This window comes from Neoarius graeffei, chromosome 3 (genome assembly GCF_027579695.1).
Source record: "Neoarius graeffei isolate fNeoGra1 chromosome 3, fNeoGra1.pri, whole genome shotgun sequence".
Lineage (NCBI taxonomy): Eukaryota > Metazoa > Chordata > Actinopteri > Siluriformes > Ariidae > Neoarius > Neoarius graeffei.
This window is the reverse complement of record NC_083571.1, coordinates 16,780,543-16,795,195: the sequence shown is the minus strand read 5'-3', so window position 1 is coordinate 16,795,195 and position 14,653 is coordinate 16,780,543. Positions and strand designations below refer to the sequence as shown.

At 39.8% G+C, this 14,653-nt stretch overlaps 1 protein-coding gene across 6 annotated transcripts in view; it reads left to right on the top strand.

Moving 5' to 3' along the window:
* The window catches only part of trdn (triadin), a 265,042-nt gene that overhangs the window by 88,837 nt on the left and 161,552 nt on the right, over positions 1–14,653 (top strand). For all 6 annotated transcript variants that reach the window (XM_060916449.1, XM_060916445.1, XM_060916447.1 and 3 more), the window contains 2 exons: positions 11,759–11,785; positions 14,592–14,618. In XM_060916449.1, coding sequence (XP_060772432.1) covers positions 11,759–11,785; positions 14,592–14,618 — 54 coding nt within the window. The remainder of the gene's footprint in view (positions 1–11,758; positions 11,786–14,591; positions 14,619–14,653) is intronic.

Sequence of the window (14,653 nt, the reverse complement as noted above, 5' to 3'; positions counted from 1 at the left end):
GCTGTGCCTATAGACGATGCCATCGTCCATCGACGATGGTGGTCATCCATCACGATGGAGAGCCACCATCGTGATACCACGCCCCCTCCTGTCATAATCATGCATATACGGTATCATCTGGGCCTATTTAACCTAAAAAGTTAGTTTTTTGTTAGTTTAGTTAGTTAGTTTTGTTTAATATATAAATATATAACATATTATAAATACATAATTATATAAATCATTATAAAGTAATATCCTATTACCGCTTGTTCACGTAGACTATGGTGCAGGGACGTGCTAGTGAACATAACATGTGGTTACACAAATACAGTATGCTACTAATAATACATTTTGACTTCATTTTTTAGCCTACACTATACTTTTAATGTAAAATTTGTCATGTTGTTCAAACAAATAGCCACTATTAACAGTCGGGAAATATTTCACCTTATCAAACGGCAGTGAAGCGCAGACTTCGGCAGAAGTCAAATAACTTTAATCTGGTAAATAGGCCTACTTTCAGACACAAAATGGTCCACTCTAAGCCATAATGTCAAACCAAATGGAAGAATGAAGGTGATTCTGACAAACGTAGACAGTAAAAAAAAAATAAAATAAATAATGATTTTAAAAGCTGGTGCAATAATTCAAACACTAATAAATTGGAAAAATTAGCATGTTCAAGTGCGCACTAAAGGCCAAAACGCATCTTCAATTGATATGGTGTAAATAAACAATGAGTAATAGCTTAAGTGTAGTTTCTTCTCATAGTTTGAATACTAGTCTTTCATTGTTAGAGCAGATTAATATCTTGCCGTGATCAGTGAGTGCTCGGGGAGGTTCATTTCCACCTGCGCTTTGCGCAGCTCATTTCTCCGAAGCCAGCTGTGCGCAAACGCAGTGTTGACTGCTCGGCAAACTCCAAACGCTCGGTTTGTACTGGCCCTCTGTTGCGCAAGCGAGTTGGTTATGGCCAGGTTCAAATTGTGCCCAAAACAACTTAACCACGGCCATTTCAATTGCCTGATGGCTGTGACAATATTCGCCCCATTGTTATACAGGCGATCTTTTTCTCCTCTATTTTCCATTCGGCAAGTGTCTCGCGCAATGCGTCTTCTAAATTGTCCGCTGAATGTGTCTCTGGCATGAAACTCGTCTGCAGGCATTTGGACTGCATTGCCCACTCTCGGTCCACATAATGTACGGTAGCTGACATATAGGGCATCATGTTGCAGCTGGACCACATATCCGTTATCAAGGCCAAATATTCCACATCACCTAGCGCTTTTTTTTCTTACCGTGCCAAAGCCTCGGATGAGTATCTAATACTTTTAATAATAATAATAATAATAATAATAATAATATATTTAATAATGTGGTATTAAAATCCCCCCCCCCGGCCCACGATATGATCGTCCATCACGATGTTTGCACTGTAAACATCGTCGATGCCAATTAAGGGGACATCGCACAGCCCTATTTCACGCACTCCATCAAGAAAAAAGTTAAACATGATGAACACCGGCATACTGTTTTGAGCATACAATTTTTTTTTAAAGAAACTAGCTACATCAAAGTCCTTCAATAAACCCATCCTTTAGCGCAAATGAGCTTAACCTAGTTCAAAGCATGACGCTAGCAGTAGCTGCATAAGGCAAAATCACGTGGGCCTTTCGTCAACAACAAGCCACAGCGGGCAAACAATAATAATCAAGCGTCCTTACCTTAAAACGTTGTCTTGACCACAGAACTTCTCAAGTATTTCACTTAAATCCACATGGGTTAACAACACACCCAACACAGCTAGCGAGAAATGTGGATCTGTGCTAGCTTTGTATTGCTATTCCCCTCAGTATGCTTACTCTGTCTGCTGCCCGAACTGTGAACGTTATAGGCTACAATCTTTTCATCAATTTCTTCAGTAGATGCCGTTTTAGACATTTTATTATCCCCATCGAAATATGCTATTATACTAACAGGATTATAACTCATCACACGACACGTATTCAAATCACAACTGATTTATTTTACTGTTGGACAGATCATAGCATATCTAGCCTAGCTGCACATAGCCTAGCTGCTGGTACGGCTGATAACTGATAAGTAGCTGATATTCTGAACAGATTGGTGATCCTTACCTTAAAAAGTCTGTGACTTTAGGCAACGATTCTATCATTACCTGCATCTCTCTTTTTTTTTCTTTTATGCGCCCCGCTAACATGTGAACGCTTCATCTTTCAAAGCCTCTAAATTTGTGTCTCAGTAGTCTGCAGTCTTTGGCGCGCTTTCGTGCGTGATGTTACATTTTGTTACATTTTATTCTGGTACAGTTGTGGGTGTTCGTTTCGCGAACCACATCCACCATGTCTCTTACAGCAGGCTACTGTGCACTCATTTATTTCTAACCTTATTTCTATCCGTACATTAATGTAGGCCCACGATTCCGACAGTTTATTATTTTATTAATATTACAAGGCCCCCGATTGGCTGTGGCCCAGGGGCTTGAGCCCCCCGAAGCCCCCCCCTTAAAGCTCCGGTGCATGTCCGCCATCGTCTGTGTGAGACTCGCGCGCGACAACTGTCCTTTCCGTGATTCATTTCCAGAACGCATTTCCCCTTCTCCGTTTTAGCCTTTTTTTTTTTTACTCAGTAACGGTTGTGATGTAAAATGTACTGAAGTACACTACTTAAAAGAAAACATACTTAAGTAAAAGTACACTCTTTAAAAATTACTTGAAAAAGTATAAGTACACAAAAAAGCTACTCAAGTACAGTAACGCGAGTAATGTAATTCGTTACTTTCCACCTCTGAGAAGCGCCAGCAGACTACGAGAGCTTGCATGGTTTCAGTGCACAGCCTGTGTAGACCAAGCGCTCCCATTTCTCTCTTATTGTCCGATCTTTTGGAAAACGTTGAGTACTAATCCCATCAAGATTGGTGTTGCTACACCCTCCTACAATACATCTGTTAACCATTTTAATAATTACGTGATAACGTTGAAGAAATTTGCAGAAAACCACCAGGTCGTTTTCTCACAAACAAACCAGTGCTGATGTAGGATTCAGAAGGAGGCATCCCGCATGCGACATCATGAAAATCAATGTTTGCTGGGAAATCTAAATGCCAAGTTTTTTCAGAGGCGGACGAATTCGCCTCAAATGGCTTGATTTCAACTGAATTTTTCTGGTATTGCGCAAGGTAAAAAAAAATTGCACAAAATGCAAAATGTGACAGATATTTGACCAAAGTTTAATATAAAATAGGAGAATTACATTGATCTTGCTCCTGAATTTACCCATGATATGCACTTTAAGGCTTTCAAAGATGTGGGTTTACCCGTACAGGACAAGGCTTCCATCTGCAACCATGTAGGGGGTGGACTGAGTGTGTCTGAATGCAGCCAGTAATGTAAGGCTCTGATATTGGCTGCCCAATAATAATCTTGAAAATTTGGTAATGCCATACCCCCAAGTTTTTTGGGCCTTTGGAGAAATGATTTGCGAATTCTAGGTGTCTTACTATTCCAGATGAACTCTGTGACCAGATTCTCAATCTTGCGAAAAAATGTTTGAATGAATGAACCCTTTATTATCACTGTTGACAGTGAAATTGACCATCAACCTGTCCTTACAGAGGGGGAACAGGACAGGAAGACAGAGATAAAAGAAAAGGAAACACAACATGAGGAGAGATAAGGAAAAAAAGAACACCCCCCCACTATGCTCCTGTCAGGAGTACAGTGTGGGAACATTTAAAAAACCTTCGCACATAAGCACACAATAACACAAGTACACTTTAAACACAGGACTTGAGGGGGGGAAAGGGGGGAAAAGAGGGGGCAATCAGGGGTGGGGGGTAAGGGGGGGAGGGGGAGAAGGTAGAGGTAACCCAGCGCAAGCAAGCAGCCGTCCGCTCCTGCAGCCATGAAGGTGCTGGTCACGCACCCGCTTGTCACACTGGGGATGAAAATGGCGACCACGGAAAGTTGGAGAAGGAATGCGAGGAATGCGAGAGCGTCTCCCAGCAGTGACCTTCAGGGGGAAATGTTGCCTCAGCAAAGGCCTTAAGCAAGGCCGGTGCTGTCTAAGGGAGCCGAATGTCGATAAGATATAAATTATTTGGTCTTTCCAGACGCAGTCTTTGCACGTCCACACCGCTCGTCCATATCTGTCCATTCTGTCCATTCTGTTCAAATTGGTCTCCGAAAAACGTATTCCTTGCAAAGCCGAAAGCTTCTCCAAGATAACAACCATATTGTGGTTCAAGTTCTGAAAATCCACAGTCTGAGTACCAACAGCTTTGTCCACCACTCCAATCATATCGGGCAGCTTTGTGGGGCTTTGAACAGCTGTCACCGTTGTCTGATTTCCTCGATATACCAGGGCAATGCCTAATCCAATCAGCAAAAGTCCTGTAATCATGGTTCCGAATAGGTAGATATCTTCAATGTCCTCCACAGAAAGAATTGCCAGGCACACGACTCGCCACTGCTCCCACATGTCCATCGTGTAACCAGCCGCAAATGTTCCGGCAGGACAGGCAGGCTCCCCCGAACCCAGGCTTCTTGTCGAGAAAACTGTGTCAATTTCGTTAGGAGACCAGTTTATCAAGTCCATGCTTTTTTTAGTTTAGAAAGTAATGTGGGAAGAGTCTCTTCAAAAAGTACAGCAGACGAGACAAGACAAAGAAGCACAAGCAGGGAAAAAAAGGAGGGAGAGGGAGAGCAAAGAATGCGACCGCCTTCCGTGGAAGCACGGAGAGAAATTTTTGGAAGCAAAATGGGGATACTCTGAAAAAGGTAGGAAAATTTAGGAAGGGTGTTCATTTTGACAGAATTAATTCTTGCTGGCAGTGATAGGGGCAGTAAAGACCACCATTCAAAGTCTTTCTGTATGCGGGACAGCAGGCTGGCAAAATTAAATTTGTATAATCATGGAACTTGTCTGATCTGTACTCCTAGGTAGGTACATCTGTGGTTTGCTATCTTAAATGGGAAAGAATGGGTAGGGTATGCTCTAACTGCAGCATTTAGTGGGAACAACTTACTTTTGCTCAAGTTTAATTTGTAGCCTGATATAGAGCCAAATGTTGCAAGAGATTGCAGTGCTGCAGGTATAGATGTGGACAGGTTTGATATATAAAGTAAAAAATCGTCCGCATAAAGCGACATCTTATGTTCTATACCTGATTGTGGCAGCGGGGGCATGGTCAAGCGCCGGTCTGTGACAGGAGGGAGGAGCCAGGGAAGGTGAGTGGCAGAATCACTACACCTGACGGTAATTAACCTGTGTTTTTGTGTCTTCCCAGTAACCGCGCCCTATTTAAGGAGGCAGAGGGAGAGCAGAGGGGAGCTCTTCCCGGGACGAGAACACAGCGTGTGTGTGTTTCTCTGAAATATTGTTAAACTGAAAAGTCTGGCAATAAAGCCTATTACTTACCTTAAGCTTTGTCCTGCCATCCTCTGTGCTCCACCCACACCTAAGGGACATTCTACACTGATCTAAATACGCCTGTAATTTCCTGATTGGATCTAAGGAGAACAGCCAGTGGTTCAATTGCTATAGCAAATAGAAGAGGGCTCAATGAGCATCCTTGTCTAGTGGAGTGGTGTAAGCAGAAATATTCAGAAAAGTTATTAGTCCTGACTGAGGCCTTTGGAGCAGAGTATAATAGTTGAGCCCATGTGATAAATGTATGTCCAAGGCCAAATTTCTGCATTGTGTAAAAGAGGTATGCCCATTCCACCTGATCAAATGCTTCCTCTGCATCAAGAGAGATCAAGGCTTCATGGGTATTAGATGAGGGTTGGTTATAGAATACATTATAAAGATGTCTTAGATTGTAGAATGAATACCTATTCCTAATAAATCCTGTCTGATCTGGAGATATCAATCAATCAAATTTTATTTATATAGCCCTTTACAATAACTGAAAGGTACCCAAAGTGCTTTACATCAAAGCCATAAAACATAACACTAAAACACAAAACAATGTTTTGTATAAAACAATACATAAAAACACAGGTTTTGACCGCAGAAGGTGCCACAGTGCTGCAGGTTATTAAAAGCCTTTCAGAAGTACATGAAATAGAACAGACGAAACAAAGTACCCCTCAAAAACAAGACTCCCCTAGTCAGGATTGAACGCCAATCTAAAAAGTTTTCAAAAGAGATATGATGGTCGGCAGTATAGGGTCTAAGCGAAGCGCTAATAATTTAGAAAGTAACTTTAAATCCACATTCACCAAACTAATAGGCCAATAAGAAGTATAGTCCAAAGGGTCTTTGTTCTTTTTAAGAATCAAAAGATATGGTGGCTTGAGTGAGAGTTGATGGAAGGGTATGCTTTGTATATGATTCATTATACATATCGACCAGTAGAGGGGCCAATAGTGGAAAAAATGTTCTGTAAAACTCTATGGGGTAGCCATCAGGTCCTGGACACTTTCCACACTGCACCGAGGTCATAGCAGCCCCAAGTTCTTCTACAGACAGAGGCTGATCCAATCTGCTAGCAGCCTCCTCATCCGCCTTTAGGATGTCCAATGAATCAAAAAAAAGATCAAAAGCGGTAGAATTGGGAGGGTGTTCAGACACATATAACGAGCTGTAGTAGTCCTTAAAGTGATCATTAATTTGTTTTGGATCTGTTGTCATGCCTAGAGGGGTCCTAATTTGTAGAATCTGGTGAGAGGAGGATTCCTGTTTGAGTTGGTGTGCAAGCAGGCAGACTGCCTTATCCCCCTGTTCATAATAATTGTATCTAGATCTAAGTAACAGTTCTTCCTCTTTCTGCGTAGAACAAATATTAAAGTTTGCTTGAAGGGCAAGGCGCTCTTTATATAGATCAGGGGAGGGGTTGGCTGCATATATTATGTCAAGTTGACCAATTTTCTTTATCAGCCTAGACAATTCTGCCTCTTTTGTCTTCCTTTCAAACGCAGTGTATGAGATAATGCTCCCTCTGAGATATGCTTTCAATATCTCCCATAGAGTCGATGCAGATATATCAGGAGCTTTATTAATCTCTATAAAGGTGTTGATCTGATTGGAGATGGATTGGACAAAGTCATCACTAGATAGCAGGCGAGTGTTGAAGCGCCAAGGTGGGCGCATTGAATTGAGTCCATCAAAACCTATTGTCAAAGAGATCAGTGCATGGTCGGATATTACTATGGGATTATATGTTACAGACTGAACAGAAGGTAATAAATTGTTACTTATTAAAAATAATCGATACGTGTGAATGTTTGATGGACATTAGAGAAAAAAAGAGTATTGTTTACTGTTCGAATATAGAAAACGCCATGGATCAGACATGTTAAATTCCTCCATGAAGGATTGAATTGTTTTTGCAGATTTGGATGGAGAATGTGCTTTGGTTGATGATCGATCAAGGGTTGGGTTAATCCAGCAATTAAAGTCTCCTCCAAGTATGAGAGAATGTGTTGCAATATCTGCAAGCTTGGAGAAAAAAAGTTCTAAAAAAAAAGATAGTTGACCCAATTAGGTGCATAAATATTTGCGAGAATGAGGGGAATACTATGAATTTTCCCAGTAACAACTCTCCCATTTGGCTCTGCTAAGACATTGGAGCAAATGAAGGGGACTGATTTATGTATGAGGATAGCTATACCCCTGGCCTTGGCCTGAAATGTTGAGTGATATATTTTACCTATCCAGTTCTTTCTCAACCTAGCGTGATCCACCACTTTTAGATGTGTCTCTTGCAAAAAAATTTATGTGTGCTCCTAATTTATGAAGATGACTCAAGACTTTGTTACGTTTAACTAGTGCATTTAGTCCCTTGCAATTCCAGCTGACAAAATTCAAGTCATTCCTAGGAGACTGCGGCATGAGTCACTGTTTGATTACAGGATTTGAAAAACTGAGTCACGTTAAGGACTGTGAATCGCAACCATGGATGAAAAACTATTTGGGCAGGCATAATGATCAACAAATACATACAAAATAAAAATAGAAAAAATAGACAAGACAAAACACATTTATCCTTTGCTAAAGCGTCCGCTGAACAGGACCCGCGCATATCCCCTTTTAACATTGACAAACAATCTGAAATAGCACCGTTGCTCATTCAAGAGAGCCGCCGACGTGCTACCAGAGACTAGTGACTTAAATGAACAATATGAAGAGTGGCAGATACAAGTAATATAACATCAGCTCAAATGTTGACTAGATTATTTCAGAAACCAGAGTAGACAGTCTAATAATGACCAGAAAACGAAGCAAATTAGCCTGTGCTATTTGGAGATGGAAAGAGAAGGGAAAATAGCAAGGACGTTCAAGCTTAGCAGTCAGTAGACTAGTCCAAATAGACAGTCTATTTACTTGGCTACTGTTAGCTCACTGTCATCTGTATCCTGGAGTTAGGCTGGTGTACTACTCGCAGGTGTTATGTTCTTGATGAAATCCACTGCTGCAGAGGGGTCTTCGAATTTGTGTAGTGTTCCATCAGGCAACGTAATTTTCAGCAGGGCAGGGAACATCAACCTGAACTTCACTCCTTTGATAGGACGAAGGAGACACTTTGCATCCCTGAACTGTGCGCGTTTCTTGGCCACAGCAGTTGTGTAATCAGGGAAGATCGAGACTCTTTTCTCTTGGTAGCTTTGGGGGAAAGCCTCTTCAGCCCTGCATAGAATCTGGTCTCGATCCTGGTAGTAGTGTAGGTGAATAATGAACGATCTGGGTCTTTGCTGGGTGCAGACTACAGTGGGCTCTATCTAGGATAGGTTTTTGGTCAAGACTAAGAATGTCCTGCAAAAACCCAGAGACAAATTCTGTTGGGTTAGAGCCCTCCACGTCTTCCAGTATCCCAATCAGACGAATATTGTTTCTTCTTGAACGCCCCTCTAGATCCTCGTACTTAGTATTCAGCTGATCCACTTGAGTTCTCAGAGTCTGTATGATGTTTTCCAACTCACTCAAGTGGTCACTCTGGTTGGATGCAGCATGCTCCAAATCTCTGATGGTGCTATCATGGTTTTCAACTTTCTGTTGCAATGGTGCTATAGCACTTTTCAGCTCAGCTCGAACTGTTGCAATTTCAGACCTCAATTCAGTGGAGAGCGAGTCAATTTTACTGCATATGTCATCCCTGAGAGAGTTAATCATCTCCTGTAGTGAGCTAGCATCCATAGCATTAGCATGTCCGGCAGATGAAAGTTGTTTTTTGCCTTTTCCCAAGTCCATTTTATTCCATCCTGAAGCCATTTCTCAACCAAGCATTCAATAAACTGCTACTGATACAATAAAATAACTATAAAATGGAATATACTGCTGAAATGAATTACATATAGTTACTTAGCCTCGGAGCACTGAAGCACACGTCTTACATGTTCCGTGTCCACTTGCGCCCCCCCAAGTCAACAGAAATATGTTGATAATATAATAATACCACTGTGTGGGTGTGTGTAAGCGAAGAAAAAAAAAATAAAACACATGCCATGTTTACCGTATAAGGAATGAAGCTGGCTTTACTGTAAATGCCATATGTGAGTGTCTAACAGATAAAGAGGACTCCAGTGAACACAACACATTTTGGCAAGAAATCCTCCTAGCTACGCAAAGCCAAGCCATTTCCAACACCCAAATAAAAGCTCCTAGTCTTCCTCCCAGCATAAGAAGTGCAGTGAACCACCCATGTGTGCAGCTCCTTACTGGAACATAAATAGATTTCTGCACAGATCACAGCCTTATCGAATCAAACGTCTCTGTGGACTAACAGGCTAATGAAGTAATTATACTGACTCATACATACGTGAAATGAAACCTGACATTTACCCTCCATATGTACAGTAACAGTAATGACAAGTAATATATTGCTTAATATACAGGATATCACCTTTCATTTTATGAGGTCTTTTACTCCTTCCTGAATTTTAATATGACAGTGCATTAAACACAGATAACACAGGTATGGACATGTTATAACCTTTGCTTTTCTAAATGGGGTCTGTTTTTAGAGTCAGTATGCAAACAATACTCTTAATATTTACAACCCTTATTCCAAAAAGTTGGGATGCTTGGTAAAACATAAATAAAAACAGAATACAATGATTTGCAAATACTTTTCAGCTTGTAATCAATTGAATACAATACAAAGATGCCTGCAACATGTTCCAAAAAAGTTGGGACAGGGGTACATTTACTGCTTTGTTAGGTCACCTTTTCTTTTACCAATGCTCAGTAAATGTTTGGGAACTGAGGAAACTAATTATTAAATTTTTGAAAATGAAATTCTTTCCCATTCTTGCTTTGTATACAGCTTCATTTGCGCAACAGTCTGGGGTCTCCATTGTCATTTTTTCAACCACACATTTTCAGCAGGAGACGGGCAGGCCAGTTTAACACCTGCACTTTTTTTTTTACTATGAAGCCACACTGTTGTAACACATAATGTGGCTTGGCATTGTCTCACTGGAATAAACAGGGACTTCCCTGAAAAAGGCGTCATCTGGATGGCAGCAAAAACCTTTCAGCAATAATGGCGTCTTCACGGATGTACTCCTCCCATGAACATTAACACACCCCCATACCATGATAGATGCTGGCTTTTGATTTTTGTGCTGGTAACAATCTGGGTGGTCCTTTTCCTCTTTAGCCCAGAGGACACAATATCCATGATTTTTTGCACTTTATAATGCACTACAAATTTTCATTGGGAGGCTGGCAGGCCAGTTTAGCACCAGCACTCTTTTACTATGAAGTCACACTGTTGTAAAATGAATGTGGACTCATCAGACTACAGCGCACTGTCCCACTTTGTGTCAATCCATCTCAGATGAACTCAGACCCAGAGAATTCTTACAGAGAAGTAAATAAAAACAAGTCCGCATTGTTGTTGTTGTTTTTTTCATCGAATATATCCTTGGCTTCTTAGATTGAGATGTTAAAGAATGTTATATATACAACCCTAAATCAGAAAATTTGAGCTGGTATGTTGAAATTTAAGTTAAAACTGAAAACCTGTTGACATCACCTGTTTCAAATCACATCATTGTTTAATTGTTTTACCTCCATACTAGACCTAAATTTCATTGAAAATAGTACAAAGACAACATATCAAATGTTGAACCTGAGAAATTTCATTGTTATTTGAAAAATATATGCTCATTTTGAATTTGATGTCAGCAACACATTTCAAAAAAGTTGGGACAGGGGCAACAAAAGACTGAAAAAGGTACATATTGTTAAAACAAACAAACAAAACAAACCCACCTTATTAAGTTACTTGGCCTTTAATTAGCCAATATTTGATATGTCGTTGTACTATTTTCAATGAAATATAGGGTTTCTATGAATCATCACATTCTGTTTTTATTAATGTTTTCACAGTATCCCAACTTTTTTGGACCTGGGGTTGTTGAAAAACCTAATTTTGGGCAAATCCCCCCCAGAGTTTTGGTTGTTTACTAGAATTCAGACAGGGATATCACACAATATCTGATGGGTTTTCCCAGAATGCCACATGTTGTATCCACAACTTATTTTGCCTTATATTCATCTTTTCAACAATTTTGGTAGACAAAATATCTTGAATGATCTATCCTACATTTTCACATTTCTGTTCACCTTTTGTTATTTGTGTGTGTGTGTGTGTGTGTGTGTGTCACTGTTTGAAATTTGAGGTCAGAAATAATTTGCCATTAGTTGCAGACGAGTCTTTGTACTCTCTGATCCACATTCATGACTGTTTCTGTCCTCATTAATATTCCTATCTAACATTCACCATTCTTTTCTCTTATTCCCGCAGTGGAATGGCAAGCAGTGAAGAAAAAAGGTTAGTACTGAAAGCTTAGTCACCTGGTTAAGGTTACAGGTTTACAAAATGGTCACTGTCAAGCAAATGGGTGATCAATAATAATAATAATCCATCCATTGTCTGTAGTCGCTTATCCTGTTCTACATGGGCGAGAGGCAGGGTACACCCTGGACAAGTCGCCAGGTTATTGCAGGGCTGTCACAGAGACAAACAACCATTCACACTCACATTCACACCTACGGTCAATTTAGAGTCACGAGTTAACCTAACCTGCATGTCTTTGGACTGTGGGGGAAACCGGAGCACCCATACAGACACGGGGAGAACATGCAAACTCCACACAGAAAGGCCCTTGCTGGCCACTGGGCTCGAACCCAGAACCTTTTTGCTGTGAGGCGACAGTGCTAACCACTGTGCCGCCCTAATAATAATAATAATAATAATAATAATAACAATTGAAATACATCTCATCTCATCATCTCTAGCCGCTTTATCCTGCTCTACAGGGTTGCAGGCAAGCTGGAGCCTATCCCAGCTGACTATGGGGCGAAAGGTGGGGTACACCCTGGACAAGTCGCCAGGTTATTGCAGGGCTGTCACAGAGACAAACAACCATTCACACTCACACCTACGGTCAATTTAGAGTCACCAGTTAACCTAACCTGCATGTCTTTGGACTGTGGGGGAAACCGGAGCACCTGGAGGAAACCCATGCAGACACGGGGAGAACATGCAAACTCCGCACAGAAAGGCCCTCGCCGGCCACGGGGCTCAAACCCGGACCTTCTTGCTGTGAGGCGACAGCGCTAACCACTACACCACCGTGCCGCCCTAATTGAAATACATAACAGTTTTATTTGTTATTTGGTTATTTTTCATCATTTAGCTATTTTGTCTCCATTTATCTCACAAAAAAACCCAAAAAACCAAACAAAAAAACCCAGAATCAAACAAACAAACAAACAAACAAACAAACAAACAAACAAACAAACAAATAAAAAAAGAAGTAAAAGGAGCACTAGTAGTATCCCTGAAACCATCATTGCTCATGGAAGGAATTAGTAATCAAACACAAAACCAGAAAAATGGCATAAAAATCCAAGTCCAGGCACTCAAGGTAGGCTTGAAAAATAAAATAAAATAGAAGGCCTTTATTTCAATGAGACAGAGTCATAAAAATAATTTAATTTAATAATAATTTCACTTAATAATTTAAAGAAATTTTATTTTTATGTCTCTAGCCCTTTTATTTTATTTTAATTTTATTTTCAAGCCTGCCTTGAGTATCTGGACTTGGATTTTTATGCCATTTTTTCTGAACAGATGGTCAACTTATCAAACAAACAAAGAAACAATTAATTAATTAGCCAAACACACCAGCAAACAAATAATTAGTGCTTCAGCAGCCAGTAATTGACCCCTTTATAGTAATAACCATGATAAAATGCACATGTTGTGTGAATGATATCTACAACCTGTAATATATATTTACCACACGTACATATGTAAAGTGTTTTACAGGAAACTTGTAAAAAAAATAAAGAAATATTCACTGGCCACTTTATTAGAAACACTCATCCACCTGCTGTTTTATGTAGTTCTCTAATCAGCCAATCCCTTGACAGCAGCACGATGCATGAAATCATGCGAATACAAATCAAGAGCTTCAGTCAATGCTCACTTCAAACATTAGAATGGGAAAAATTATGATCTCAAAGTGTGACTTTCACTGTGGCATGGGTGTTGGTGCCAGATGGAGTATTGAGTCCCTAGTATTGAGATAAATGGAGACAAAATAGCTAAATGATGAAAAATAACCAAATAACAAATAAAACTGTTGTGTATTTCAGTTATTATTATTATTATTATTATTATTATTATTAACTCTAGAGACTGTTGTGTGTGAAAACCCTAGGAGATCAGCAGTTTTTGAAATCAAAAACTGCTGATCTCCTGGGGTTTTCACACACAACAGTCTCTAGAGTTTACACAGTATGGTACGAAAAAAAAAAAAACATTGAGTGAGCAACAGTTCTGTGGGTGGAAATGTCTTTCAAACAAAGAGAGGTCAGAGGAAAATGGCCAGATTGGTTCAAGCTGCCAGGAAGAATATAGTAACTCATAGCAACTTTTTACAACCATGGTGAGCAGAAAAGCATCAATGTAACACTCACTGTAACAGCAGAAGACCACATTGGGTTCCACTCCTGCAGCCATGGACAGGAATCTTAGAATCAAGAACAAGTTCCTCTTAAAGTGATGAGGGAGGGTATACGTAAACCATTTCAGAACAGCTCTCAGGTGTTTAGAGAGAGAAAATTCAATTCATATCAGTCAGATTCAGACATATTTTAAATTCAAAACCTGATTACACTAATCTCTGATATTAGCACGAATTAATTTTCCTTTGAGGGAAATATGTTACGCTTTTTTACTTCTAGTAACTTCAGAATGCCTTGAAATGCAACACTTTAAATTCACACCAAATCAATCTGCATGTTACAAAAACATGTCATCCTTCAGAAAAGGAGGAAATGCAAAGAAGGAAACTAATAAATAAAGTGATTTGTAATTTTTACATTTGATGTAGGATTGTATTTTACAGATACAAAAGCTGGTGAAGATAAAATGTACTGTATGTGGGAGAGAACAGTGCAGTATGGTGTGAGTGAAGGGACATGCTAGTAGATCAATAAACAAATAAATTAAATAATTAATCAATTCATTCATTCATTTTACTCTCACTTGTTTAAATCACACATTTTTTTAATTATATGCAATATATTCCCAACATTAATTCCAGTTTCTTCCTTCATTATTCCAGGAGAATTCCTACCAGCAAGAAAAAAAGGTTTGTGACTTATAAAAATAATAGACCTGCAAATT